We start from the raw sequence: 14,752 nt of genomic DNA, 5'->3' as shown, positions 1-14,752 counted from the left end.
GGCACGCAGGCTCAGTAGCTGTGGCTCACAGGCTCTAGAGCACAGGCTCAGTAGTTGTGGCGCATGGGCTTAGTTGCTCCGTGGCATGTGGGATCTTCCTGGACCAGGGCTCAAACCCGTGTCCCCTGCATTGGCAGGCGGATTCTCAACCATCACGCCACCAGGGAAGTCCAGCCACAGTGCAGCTTTTAAGTGGTAGACCCCGCACGTGGACGCAGGCGGTCTGGCTTTAAAATCCACATGGCCGACCACCGTGCAACCCAGTCCACAAAGTTGTCACGTTTTTTCAAACTCAATTAAACAAAAAACCTCTGATCTATATAACCAGCACCTCCAGATATGTGCTCAGGCCCTGGTATCTCCAACAGCCCCCGATATGAGCAGAAGTCGCTCCCTTCTCGTGTGCCTTGTCCTCTCTCCTCTCTCCAAGGAAACTTAAAAGTTAAAACAACTTCTTAAAACCCCCCACCAGTACAGGACGGGCTTGCTTCTTGTCAGGCCCCTAAGAACAAAGAAGACTCCCCTCTCTTGCCCCATAGTCCTCCCAAGTGCAGAAGGTCCTTCCCCAATACTGATGAGTGAATAAAGACACGGCTCTGGGAGCAGCCGTGCTGACACACAGGCTCCCGTTCACTTTGATCGTCTGTGTCTCTCTCCCGGTCCTCGGGCCCCTATGGCTTGTCTCTTCCTGCTTAGGGGATGGCGGTACTGTGTTACCCAGGTATGTTTTTTCTGTACAGTTTGATTGGACTTTGTTATTTTGAATGAAGAGAGGAATCTCAAAGTAGCCTCTTGGCAGAATCAGTATTCTTGATGATGGATGTGAAGAGTCAACGTTCTTCGTACAATAGGAAAATCATCAGATTTGGGCACCCTGCTGGGTGAGCCCAGAAGAGAAAATGAAAAAAAGAAAAGAAACCCTCATTAGATTTTAAACCGAAAGCATCTCAGGCAATCCTCAAATGGTGTAATGAAGAAGTTAAGACCATATTCTAACTTTGCAAAAGTGAACGACAACCCTGTTGTAGAAGACACAGAAGCTATGGCAGGTCCAGTTTTAAATGAAGTTCTCTGCCGGCTAAGGAAATCTGCTTTATAGACGTTCAGTTTCCTTTTTTCCCTTCTACTTGCAATAGTTACAAGATTTTTAAAGATTTGCTTCCTTTAAATGATATTTAAATGGTTCTGGAGAGAGAATTAAATATTTAGATTTAATTTCACAGGAAATGAGGGCTCTGCTAGGCATTAAGTTGATGATGACATGACGATATAGGACCAGCCTCATCAGGAGCTGTGCTTTTTAGAGCATCCTCTAACACATGACCAAAAGCCCTTTAAATCATATAATGTAGCCACCAAAATTCATCCTAAATCCTTTCGGAAGATCCAATCTGTTTGCTCAGAACTCTTCCCGCCAGGGACTCCAGGACATCTCTGAAATGCTATCTAAACTCTCTTACTCATTTGAAAAATCTAACCTCAAAATAAATTATGAAATTCACCCCACCTCCATAGCATAAAGGAGAAGATTCTCCACCACTGAAAAAGGCTACAGCATATAGGATACCGGCCAGATTACGGCTGCTAAAAATGAGGCGTATAGAACCTTTCAAAATCAAGACAGTCCAGGTACAGCCACCCATGAATATATTCTAAACAAACATTTTCCTGTGCTGTCTCAACCACCTGATCACCTGTGTCCAGGTGTGCACAGGTGACACTCATTAACATGATTTCTAGAGAAGAAAATAAAGAACTGCTCCGAAACAACACCTGTATTTCCAATCTTCCCTAACTTTAAAAGATCTGAGCCTTTGCCACTATTGGCTGATGAATATATTTCCAGGGAGGGGGGAAGTAGAACGCTGGATATTGGAGAGAGAAAAAGCACACCGTCTTTGCTATCAAAACATTATTAAATTCATTCCTTTGACATTCTGACAGTAATTGCACTGAGAGGGATTGGATTTTGTTAAAATTACTTTAAAATGGTTGTTGAGAATTTCCTGTGGGAGGGACCAGCGAGCGATGCACAGCCTTTGCTGGCTTTCCCTTTGTTGTCCTCAAAGCTCCAAGCTCGGTGCACATCTGATTTCTGACAGCACGAAACCCTTGTAATAACACCTTGAGTCTCTTGGAAAGCTCTTCCCCGGGTTCTGTCTTCTGCCGTGACCAGCTGAGTGGGTAACCCAAGCTGATTCATTCCTGAGGTTTCTGCCTTTGTCATCTTAGTCACCAAAGACAGAAGCAGAAGCACTTACGACCATCATTTTCCTAATAACGGCAGAGCTCTGACACGGCAGGTTACACAAGGGTATTGTTGGAAAGAGCCAAAAATAGCGTTATTCACTTAAAATTTCTGAATGTTCCCTTCCTTGCTGATCGAAACTCCAAGAGTTCTAATGAATCGTGATTTCGTGACAATGTGTGTGACTAAAAATATGTACAAGGAGAGGTTTTCTTACCTTAGTGAGAAAAGGATGTGCCTGAATGGGGGCTGGCCAAGGCTGGCTCCCTCCCCCCAGTGCCACCCCTCTGCCCCTGAGCCCGGGACCTCCCCACAGTGTCCCAGATTCAAGCACCCAAGGTAGAGCATCCCCCGGTGCCAATCCCATTGGTTAAGTTAAGTGAAAGAAGCCACTTATAAAAGACCATATATTGTTTCCATTTATATGAAACGTCCAGAATAGGCAAGTTCATAGAGACAGAAAGCAGATTGGTGCTTATTACCGGGGGCTGCTGGGAGGGCTGGGAATGGGGGGGGCGACTGCCAATGGGTACAGGGTTTCTCGTTCGGGGTGATGGAAATATTGTAAAATTAGACAGTGGTGATAGTTGCACAACTCTGTGAATATACTGAAAATGACTGACTTGTACACTTTAAAATGGTGGCTTTTATGGTATGTGAGTTGTATCGCAATACAAAAACTTTTAAACGTATGTGTGTGCACATATGTATAATTCCTTGCTCTTGCTTTTGTAAATGAGAATCAAACGTGAGCCCTAAGTTTTCTCAACAACCCGGAGTAGCTGTGAATTATGACTCCGTGAAGGAAGAAGTACGCATTTATCGGTGAAGTCAACGCTTTCCTGGGAGGGAAAGAGAGCGCTTTCATTTTCTTATTTTATTGTATCGCATTGACCTCATTTAGTCTAGCGCTAAAGTCAGCACCCACCACCAACGGCAACACGGCTAAGAATCCTGTTTCCACTCGGTTTGCTTGCAAAGCTCCTCCTCAGGAAGGAACAGGCTGTTTCAAAAAAAAAGGTTGATTTTCATAATTATCTGCAACGTTGGTTTGGCTTATGGAGAACATGCCTAACTTTCAAGGGCAAGTTCACACTTCACGCGGTGATTCAGTGCCATTGAATGAAACAGCTATTAAGCGACTACCATATGTAAAGCAAATACGATGAAAGCACCGTCGCTCGCTGAAAAACAATCTCACGCCATCTTAACATTGATGCTTCTTTCAGGCACCTGAGCAACTGTTCTCATTACTTTGCAAATAATAATAATGAGAGCCGCCAACACTAAACGTGCCCCTTACTGTGTACCAAACGCTGTCCCAAGCTCTTTCCGTATATATATAGTTTTTCTTTAATTTTTTTTTTTTTTTTTGGCCATGCCGTGCGGCATGCAGGATCTATTTCCCCGACCAGGGATCGAACCCAGGCCCCCTCCATTGGGAGAGTGGAGTTTTAACCACTGGACCACCAGGGAAGTCCCTCTTTCTGTATATTAACTCATTTCCCCTTATACCAACCATGAGATAAGTATCACGAATATTCCCATTTTACAGAAGAAGAAACTGAGGTTCAGAGAGGTTAACTAACTAGCCCAGAGGCACACAACAATTAAAGGAGAGAGCCAGGATGCAAACCCAGGCAACTCTGACTTCAAACATTATTCTTTTAACCTCATGTTAGCATTAACCCGACTCACAAAACAAGTCCATGAAACAAAACTTCAGAAGAATTGTAAAACAGGCTGCAAGGATTCAACCTTGCTTGGAGCACGCTGGAGCGCAGTGCCGTCCACTCAGCACAGAACTGGCGATCAGCATCATGGCGCGGCCCTTACCTGTGGACCACCCCGGCCCGGTGCAGGTGCTCCACCGCAGAGATGAGCTGCCTGATGTACCTGCGGGCTTCGGATTCCTCCAGCCGCTTCTTCTCATATATCTTGTGCATCAGGTTGCCCCCAGGACACAGCTCCATGACCAGGTAGTAGCTGTTTTCTGTCTCTAAGATATCAAGGAGCTGGGTGATGTTAGGGTGGCGGATCATCTGCTGGATCTGCCCCTCTCGCCGAAGGTTTTTGGTGACATAGGTGTCTTTTTTGGCTCTCTTCTTGTCGATGACTTTTATGGCCACCTAAGGAGACACCAAGAATATGGTTGTTGTCAGACACTGCAGGCAAAGTTTATTCCCTGACTATTCACAAAACTCTAGGAAAATACATAGCTGCTCGTCTGCACCAGGAGAAAAACTTTATCTGAAATAGCATCAAGGGAGAAAAGAAAGATGTAACATCAGCGAAGATCGAAAGATTCAATTATGAAGGAAGAGAATGAAATTTACTCAAGCAAACTCAAACGGTGGTCCGGAAGCCTCCGTGAAGAGTCAGCGTTGAACTTGGTTCTCCGCAGGGTGAAACACCAAGTTCTCCTCCAGCAAAGGGCCCCTCCCCGCTCCCTCTCCGGCCTCGCCACCATCCCTCCAAGTTGGGTCCCCCATGACTCCATTTCTGAAACGACCAAATCTGCCCCATCTTCAGTTCTAGGGCGTGTTTAGGGAGCTGGGGGATGCAACGCCCAGTGATGTGGCACCCCTGCCCTTCCTCCCAACCCTTTCTCTGCCCTGTACCAGGACCTCAGGCCAGGCCACCTCTGTCCAATGGTTACCTCTTGCCCTGTGAATCACTGTACAGGTTACCTCTTGGCCCCAAGTCCAGAGAGGTATCTCAACTGCCCACTGGATGCCCCTCCTGGGTCACTTCCCCCACAATCAACATGTCACATGTGTGGACCCTCCAGCTTTTTATAAAGGGAGGGAAGGGGGGAGGGAGGGACAGGAGAATGGAAGTAACGATGGCATGAGGGAGGAGAAGGGAAGATTGTCCCTTCTGCCCAAGTCTGCACCCTTCCCCACTCTCCCTTCCTTCAACGGCTGTCACCAATCCACTCACCTGGCCTTCAAACACACCACCGTTTGGCCCTCTTCTTTTCTTACTATGTCTTCGCTCCTCTCTAACGTGACCAGCCAGGGACATCACGTCAATGACTTCTGCTAACTGCCTTCCTCACTTTCCCTTCCTCTCTGTTCCCATGCCAGGTCGGGTTCATTTAGGACCTTGTTTCGCAGCACCCAGACGCATTGTCGCTACGTGAGATTCCAGCAACCCAAGGGATGTTCTCATACAAGGCTACCAAGCCACTGGGCTGCAGGACAAAAACAGTGGGCCTTCCATTTCTATTTATTTCCTTTTTGTAATTATATTTTTTAACGGCTTCATAATGCACTCAATGTGCAGAGGTGTGATATAGATCAATCAGCAAATGATTGATAGATGACAGATAGATAGATAGATGTTTGCAGCAAGGGGCTCAAACGTTATTTTCTTGACAGAAGTTTGTAATAAAATGAAATAAAAGTCTATCCACCACTAGCCTGGACTATGACATCAGCGTGCTACCTCTTTTTCTCGATGTTCATCCTGGTCCCTCGAATTCATACTCGAAATCAGTGGGTCTGGAACTCTGATTTCTCGCTTAAAGCTCTTCGGCGGCTCCCTGCTGCCCACAGAGCAAGGTCCACAGCCTCAGCCCAGCCCTGAAGCTCCCTCCCCATCAGCCCCGCCACTGTCCAGCCCCGGCTCCCAGCTCCCCGGGGCGGGTCTCCTCACTGCCCAGACCACACGTTCTGCTACTCTCCAAGCCTGCACTCACAAGCCCACTTCACCCCTTCAAATCCGCCTGGTCCTGCAGACGCTAACTCCAGGCCCACCTCCCTTCCAGGAAGTCTCTTCAGCCCTCCTTCCTTACGCTCTCACCACACCCACTGTCTGCGATACCATTTAAAGCTCCCACCCCTCCCTTAAAACAGGGGCTGCTCCCCCCTCACCACACACAGCACTTTATAAACAATGAGTGAACGACAGGTCACTAACTGAGCAAATCAGTGAACCTTTTTTTTTTTAACCATTGAAGCAAAAATAGCTGTAACAGCTTAATCTAGTATCTCTTCTGGGGAACAGTCTTTTTTTAAGCTTTTTTTAACTTGCGATATAATTGACCTATAACAGTGTATTAGTTTGTACAACATAAGGATTTGGTATATGTATGTATTGGGAAATGGTCACCACAGTAAGTTTAGTTAACATCCATCACCAGTTACAAATTTGTGTGTGTGTGTAACGACAACCATCAAGATCTTCAGTATTAGCAACGTTCAAATATACAATACAGTATTGTAGTCACCAGGCTACAATATATTGTACAATATATATTGTACAATATATTGTATATTGTCAAATATACAATACAGTACAGCAGTCACCAGGCTGTGCATTACATCCTCAGGACTTATAACCGGAAGTGTGTATCTTTGGACCACCTTCACCCGTATTCATGGAGATTTTCAGGCCCTTAAACCAAAGATATGACTAAGACGGGACAATCAGCCATTGGACCAGACAAGCTGGGGGCCTGTACTAGCCCTGGGCCATGAGAGGTTGGTGCTGTCAGCCCACAGAAGTGGGCTGTAGTTTGGCCTACGAGTCCAGTATATATGAAACTAAAAGCTTTAAAAACTGTACTCCTTTGTGTGTATATATGTATAACACATACGTATACATATATATACATACAAATATATATCCATCGTCTTGTGGAGGTGGAGAGAAAGAGGAATGCTGGAAAGTACAATCAGATTCTGTCTTTGCTCGAGTCTACGTTGCAATGTTTCAAAAATTACACTCTTTGGCAGTGAAATCCTCAAAGGTACTCTGAATAAGTAGTCTGAAAACCCAGCAGTAAAACGATCTGCCTTTCTTAACAGAGCACACAATTATTATTAGGATAATTTATTTAGCTCTTTAATTGCCTGGAGTAGGTTATACAATGGCCACCCAGAGACGTTAAGGTCCCATCTGTGGACCAGGTGAAAGGGACCTTATTTGGAAAAAGTGAAGGATGTTGAGATGAGATTCACCTAGATTATCTGGGTGGGCCCTAAATGTCATCACAAGTGTCCTTATAAAATAGAGGCAGTGGGAGATGTCACACGAATACACAGAGAAGTGGCGAATGGGGCAGAGGTGGCAGGGATGAGCCACAAGCCAAGGAATGGTGCAGCCACCAGAAGCCGGGAGAGGCAAAGGACGGATCCCCCTAGAGCCGTCAGAGGGAGCACTAGCCCTGTCGACACCTTGATTTTGGCCCAATGAAATCGACTGTGGACTTCTGGCCTCCAGAACTGTGAGAGAATGAATTTCTGTTGTTTTGTGATAACGCATTACGGCGGGAAACTAACACACCAGGTGTCTGTTCCACCACCATTTGCCATCTTGGTTCCTAAGTTCTACTGTTTCTGAGAGTCCCTCAGTGAAAACCCTGCACCCTTAGGCAGCCTCACCTGGAGAAGGTTTTCTATAAAGCTCCCTCTCTATTTTTAAACACCCTTCCTTGTAAGCGACCTTAAACTTATAAGCTCTGCATTGATAACACTGAAAATGGAATCCGTTCTTGATTACACAAAACCATTTAATCAACGTCATCTGTAACAACTGAAAAGGGAAAAACTAAATTGGAAGTTAAGGAAAAGGCAGTGATCAATGATCAGCAAAGGGAGGCATCTAATTTAATCTGACAGTAATCAGAGATTTACAGGCACTAATTCTACCCGGGGGGAGCCCAGTGTGATGATGGGTCTCTAGCTGAAAAGATAAACTGCTTTAGTCAGGGGAGTTTTAAAGAGTAAAATTAAATCTGCACAGACTGACTGTGGCCCCAAGTCCCAGGGCCACACTGGAACTCCCAAGCTGGTCCTCAAGTGTGGGAGGGAGGGGAGGGGAGGGTGTCAGGGGAGTTTCTGAGTTGCATCCTGAGCACATTGGGACAGGAAGTTTTGCTGTGAAAGGTCAATAAAACGAAGACTCCAACCCTTCGATGGATCCAAGTTGCAAAGCCTCCTGAAATTTTACAGAGGAAGCCGTTTTCAAAGATTGTCCCCATATTTCCGAGTAAGTAGCAGTCTTAAGGTGCTAGGAACTTAGTAGAGAGAGATTAACACAGCGCCAGTATACCACAGCTGAAACTGATCACTCATCAACTTCTTATTAAGAAGTTGCACTTCTGTGACTTCCCTGGTGGTGTAATGGTTAAGAATCCACCTGCCAATGCAGGGGACACGGGTTCGAGCCCTGGTCCGGGAAGTTCCCACATGCCGCGGAGCAACTAAGCCCGTGTACCGCAACTACTGAGCCTGTGCTCTAGAGCCCGTGAGCCACAGCTACTGAGCCCGCGTGCCACAGCTACTGAAGCCTGCGCACCTAGAGCCCGTGCTCCGCAGCAAGAGAAGCCACCGCAGTGAGAAGCCCGTGCACCTCAATGAATAGTAGCCCCGGCTCGACGCAACTGGAGAAAGCCCGCGCGCAGCAACGAAGACCAAACGTCACCAAAGAAAAGAAGTTGCACTTCTCACAGTATGGCAACTCCCACCCCACCCCACCCCACCGCGGCTCCCGCCAAAAAAATACCTATCAATGATGGATAAAATCAGCAAACTTTTAAATAACTAAGCTCATACGAAAGAAAAGGAAACCCTCCAAGGCCAAGAAAAAAAAAAGTGAGTAGATCTAAGATGAGGAGAGGGCAGCTATGGGGTAGTGAAATAGAAGATACAGGAAAGAAGGAGTGACTGCAAGGAAGGATCCTGAGGAAGGAAAGGAAGAGGTGGCAGAGCGCTCTGCAGGGATGGGAAGCACGACTCCCTCCCACACGGGAAGGAGGAGGGACCGAAGCGTGTGAATCCCAATTCTCCAGGAGAGGCGCCAGCTGCAGAAAGGTATTCATGCTTAATGGCCCCTGTGACGTATTAGGAGAAAAATTCCAACATAGAATTGTACTTAGAATGCGGGATGCACAAAATCACATGGCTGCAGTCACGGCACACACTCCCACAAACCAATTGGTACCTAAGATAACGTACGTAAAGCACTCAGTACAATGTCCGGCACATAGTAAGAGCGCCTGAAATTGACATTCTTATTATCATTTTACTTTCACTGAGGCAACCTGTAGAGGGTGAAAAGCGTTTAAGCTTAATTCAGCCAAGAAGAAAATGTGCACTTCCTTGACCTGTCGCTTTGGCATATTTCAAAAAAGAAAAAGAAGCCTGAACCTCATTTCAGTGTTTTGAACTCTCTGGAATAGAGTTGCTTTTAAATCCCAAGGAGGAGGTTTAATATCAGTCTAGTCTCTCATCTTCTTTAAATATTGACTTAGTTGAGACTGTCTACGTAGGATCAGAGTTAACAGGATTTAAAATTCAGCCCTTCATCCTGGATCACCGTTCACTGCCTTTAAAATTCATTCCTCTGAAACACATCGAGGGGTTGTTCACGTAGCCGATCTCCAAAATGAAAATGCAGATGCAAAACGGATGCATCTTCCATACAACGGAGAGGGAGGGAAACACCGATCAAAGAAACTACTCTTTAATATCACAGAAATATACATATATGTTTTACCCATCGTACAATGCATGCTGTGTAAGTTCAGCCTTTCTTTAATTAAAGCAAGTTTATACCATGATGTTTTAAATAATCAGAATGCACAGGGAGTAGAAGGCTGTCATCAGCAGGATTTTCTTTTTACATGGAAATTAGCCAAAAAGAGCTTCCTTTCCAGAACATCTTGGTTTCTTAATAAATACTGTATGTTAAACTCAACTGAATCTTTTCGTCTTCAGCAAACATTTATTAACCACCTAAAATATACGTGACACTGTTCTACATGCCAAGAGTACACCATGAGAGAGAAACGGATCTTCAGGCCCATTTGCGGCCATAATTCAGATTTTTTATAGTGGTTTAAAATGACCATCTGTCATGGGCTGAACTGTCTCCGCCCACACACCCCACCCCCAAATTCACATGTTGAAGCCTTAATCCCTAATGTAACTATATTTGGAGATAGGGCTTTTAGGAGGTAAAAAGGTTAAATGAGGTCATAAGGGTGGGGACCTAATCTAATAGGATTGGTGTCCATATGAGAAAAGGAAGAGATACCAGAGATCTCTCTCTCCACACATGCACAGAGGAAAGGCCATGTGAGGACACAGCAAGAGGAAGGCCATCTACAAACCAAGGAGAGAAGCCTCACTAGGAAGTAACCTTACTGGCACCTTGATCTTGGACTTCCTGCCTCCACAACTGTGAGAAAATAAACGTCTGTCACTTAAGCCATCCAGTCTGTGGTCTTTTGTTATGGCCACCCGAGCATCGTACAATTCTACTATGCAGAAGAGTGTAACTGTAAGAACCAAGGGCTAACGTCCATTCTCCAAGGACTGGGGTCAGATCTGATAGTTCCTTTCCTGCCCTCTCCCAGTTTTCCACACCCCAGCAGTTCAGAGGGTGGAACGGCACAGCAGCCAGACATACAGATTCCGAGGTTGGATGCCTTGACTTCAAAGCCTGCCTCTGCCACCCAGTAGCTTGGACCTTAGTTTCCTCGCTGTTATAAAAAACGGGGGTGGGGGGGCGGCTCCTCTTCCCTGGTGGCGCAGTTGTTAAGAGTCTGCCTGCTGGTGCAGCAGACACAGGTTCATGCCTCGGTCCGGGAAGATCCCACATGCCGCGGAGCGGCTGGGCCCATGAGCCATGGCCGCTGAGCCTGCGCGTCTGGAGCCTGTGCTCCGTGACAGGAGAGGCCACAACAGTGAGAGGCCCGCGTACCGCAAAAAAAAAAAAACAACAACAAAAACCGGATGGGGGATAATAGTACCTATCTCGTGGAGGTGTTGGGGATATAAATGAGGAAACCCAGGAAGGATGGTGCGCACCGGGAACATTTCTGGAAGCCCTCGGTAAGTGTCCACTGTTAGGATTTGCATGTTTTGTGCAGGAAGAGAAGCCAGGAAGCCCCTGCCACCCAGCCTCCATCCCCATCACTCCCCCTCGTCAGGGTCCCCAGTGCCTCTCGACCACCCAGTCCACAAGGTCACTCTCCCTCCTTGTCTCCTGCTTTTCCTCCCAGCCCAGTCTTCCCAAGGTTCTGCCCCAGGCCCCATCCTTCCTCACATTAGGGATGTACGGTCCATCTCCTCCACTTCCAGGACTCCTACGACCGTCCATATGCTGACCAGTCCCAACACCTCCATCCTGCTGACGCCTCTTCCCCGAGCTCTGACGGCCCCGTGGACACCTCCCATTTGGGTGATCCACTGGCTCTCCAAACCCATCACTTCCCCCTGGTCCTCCCTGGGGCTCCCCAGCTCAGCCTGAAGCACCTCCCTCCATAGGTGTCCTTGCACCCCAGCTGTGCATCTTCCTCCACCCAGCGCACCGCTAGTCCCCCACCTAACTAATCACCGGGGCCAGTCACCTCCACCTGCTAAGACCTCCCCACCCCCTCTCTTCCCCCATTCCATCTGCTGCCTGCTGCACCACCATCCTCTCCTGCCCAGATGTCTCCCAACTCCGCCCACCACTGCCTGAAATTCCCTCCCACACAGGGCTGTCTGGGTCAGGCCAACTCCCAACTCCCACTCCTCTCTCCAACCTCAGATTACAGTTTGCTTCTCCATCCCAGACTGGCTCGGGCCACCCTGCAGTTCCCCAGCTGTCACACCCATCACACACACTCTTAACGGTGTGGGACACCCTCCACTGTCATTTCCAGGAAGGCAGGACTTGCCCAGCCTCCCCACTTTTGTGTTCCTGGCTTCCACACTGTGCTTGGCTCATTTAGGACAAGTACGTGAGAGAAAGAAAAAAAAAAAAGAACAAAAGGTCCCAGCAGTCTGCTACAGTGGGTCAGGATGGTGAGCTGGGGGTCATCTCTACGCCTGCCTTGGGTAAGCTGGCAGCTCGAGCCCTCCCCTTCCTAAGCTGCAACACAGGCAGACCAAAAGTCTTCCCTTCAACCATTAAGGTTATAAAACGTGATGCCACCTGTGGACGTGGTTTCAGCTCGTGCGTGACTGTGACGTGGAAACACTCCCTTCCCCTTTTGAGAGATGTCACCTCGTCAGAGGCTTCCCTAACCAGCCTAATTAGCGCTGCACCCACGCCCTCCAGCCCCGCCCCCAAGGCAACACTCATAATCCCCTTACTCTATTCTGGTTTTCCACTGGGCTCCGATAGGACATTCCTCCTTCACAGCATCAAATTCTCCCAGATTTGGGGATCAGCCCTGCTGATCACCCTTCTTCAGGCCTCATCCTTTTCGTAGAATACTCTTCCAGAACCCCAATCCCCGTTGCCACTTCAAACAGTGCTCACCCTTCCACGACCTGTGCCGAGCAGTGTCAGGAACAGAGAAGAAGCTCAAGGAACGTGTACTGGACCAATGACACAGCCAACAATTGTGCAGGTTAAGGAGAGAGGAAGGGAGAAAGGGAGGGTGGGGGAGAGGGAAGATGGATGGATGGCTCCGGTCCTTCCCACTTACATGTGAGCTTTGTGGATCCCCGGATAGAAGCCAGACGATGTACCCTAAATGCCCACGCTAGAAAACAGATTAGATGACATGGAACAAACAGTATCCTTGGTGACCCTCTCTGGGAGAGCCAGAGCAGACAGAGAAATTCAGAAACCCTGCTAAGCTAAAGGAGGTATATTGTGGTCCCCTGCTCACCACGTGTGGACTGGAGCTGCCCAGCCATCCTGCTGCAGAAAGCAGTTTCTTACCTCCTGAGGGTCTGGCTGAGAGCTGGGAGAAGTCACCAAGGAGAAGGGGTGCTGGAGGACACCCATGACCAGCGGTGAAGAGTGCCGTCTGGGGACCTGGTGTCCACCACAGAAGCAGCCTCACTCTTCCCCCTCATGCCCGCTAAGTCCCTCCTACCCCAACATCTTATTCTGGCCTGTGCCCCTGCCATGTGCCCTTTCTCCCTCCTAAACTTGTCTGAACCATCTGTCACCTTCTCTAGAACAGCTAATCTAGAGGGGCAGGAAAGTTCCCCCAAGGCAAGGACCACCCAAAAGCACCCAGAATCCCCATTTCTCCCAGAGAAAGAGCCAAAGTCCTGACAGCGCCTGGACACCCATCTCCCTCCCATCTCCTCTCATTCCCTCTGCTCACTTGCAGGCCTTCCTGTAGGTCCACGAGTGTGACAGGTGTATTCCCGCCCTGGCCATACACTCTCTCCCTCACCTCCAAGACTTGCCGAGACGTCACCGCTCAGAGAGGCTCCCGTGACCCACCTATTTACAGCCACACCTGGCACTCACCCTCCCCTCAATCCAGTCTATTTGTCCCCATAGTGTTCATCACCTCTTAAATCCTATAGAACTCACTGACTGAGTGTGGAATCTGCCTGACCCATGGCAGCTCTAGAAGGGAAGAAACAGTTCTTTGTCTCCTTTGCTGTCATGTTTTCAGCATCCAGAATCGTCTCTGGCTCATAGACAACATTCAATAAATATTTCTTGAATGAATGAATGAATGCAAGTGCAGTTGGAAGAAAAAGATTCTATTAACTATATCAGAACTTGTTATGGACCAAGTTGTGTCTCCCCTCAAATTCATATGTTAAAAGGCCTAACCCGCAATGTGACTACTTGGAGATGGCTCTTTACAGAGGTAATTAAGGTTAAATGAGGACATAAGGCTGGGGCCCTGATCCAATAAGACTGGTGTCCTTGTAAGAAGAGGAAGAGACACCAGGGATCCACTCACAGACAGAAAAAGCCATGCGAGGACACCGCAAGAAGATGGCCATCTGGAAGCCGAGGAGAGAGGCCTCAAGAGAAATCTAACCTGCTGACACCTTGATCTTGGACTTCCAGCCTCCAGAACTGTGAGACAATAAATTTGTTGTTTAAGCTACCTAGCTGTGGTATTTTGTTAGGGCAGCCTGAGCAGACTAATACAGAATCTTCATGAAAGTTATCAGTGATGATAGGATGGCTTGCTCTGTAGATCTCATTACAACAATGATATCTAGGTGACCATGCTGGCTGAAGTGAGTTGAGCAGGGGTGAGCTGGAGGGGACATCCCAAAAGCCATGAAGAAAACAGCAAGGGACTGAGGATTCTGAGGCTCTAGCCCAAGGCTGAATTCGGTGTAAAAGGGCTGAAAACTGTGGTGATTAGCGTGACCCAGTGGGAAGATTTGAAAATAAATTGGTTTCACGCCTTTTTCCCGTAGAAACAGTGTATGTGTAAATGGATTGGAGTAGAGAGTGTGCCTGTGCGGAGGATACTTACTTAACAGAAAGCAGAAAATATCCTCTGCTGGCTTTATAATTAATTTCAGGGTAGCTCCAATTCACAGAGAAATGATGCTGGACAGCACACACAAACAGCTCTTTTATGGGGCCCATTAATTACTGCTATTTATGTCACAGAGCACAACAGCTCTGACCCCTGGCTCCCCGCCGGCTGTCTCTGTGGAAATGAGGGGGGAAAGTTTCTTTCCCCAGTTTAAACAACAGAGCTCATTAGGGCTGATCTCGGTGACGAGAGCAGAACTCAGTGCTGGGCAGATGTGAGCAGAACCCAGCTCGCGGTGCAGGGCT

The 14,752-nt window shown here is 47.7% G+C and overlaps 1 protein-coding gene across 1 annotated transcript in view; it reads right to left on the bottom strand.

Annotated features, from left to right (window-relative positions):
* The window catches only part of HUNK (hormonally up-regulated Neu-associated kinase), a gene marked incomplete at both ends in the record, with an annotated part of 117,139 nt that overhangs the window by 59,213 nt on the left and 43,174 nt on the right, over positions 1–14,752 (bottom strand). The window contains one exon of the mRNA XM_079922921.1: positions 4,085–4,377. Within this exon, the coding sequence (XP_079779047.1) occupies positions 4,085–4,377 (293 nt within the window). The remainder of the gene's footprint in view (positions 1–4,084; positions 4,378–14,752) is intronic.

This window comes from Stenella coeruleoalba (assembly GCF_951394435.1).
Source record: "Stenella coeruleoalba genome assembly, chromosome: 5".
Taxonomy (NCBI): domain Eukaryota; kingdom Metazoa; phylum Chordata; class Mammalia; order Artiodactyla; family Delphinidae; genus Stenella; species Stenella coeruleoalba.
Note: the sequence above shows the minus strand (reverse complement) of the source record. Positions and strands in the feature narration are given on the sequence as shown.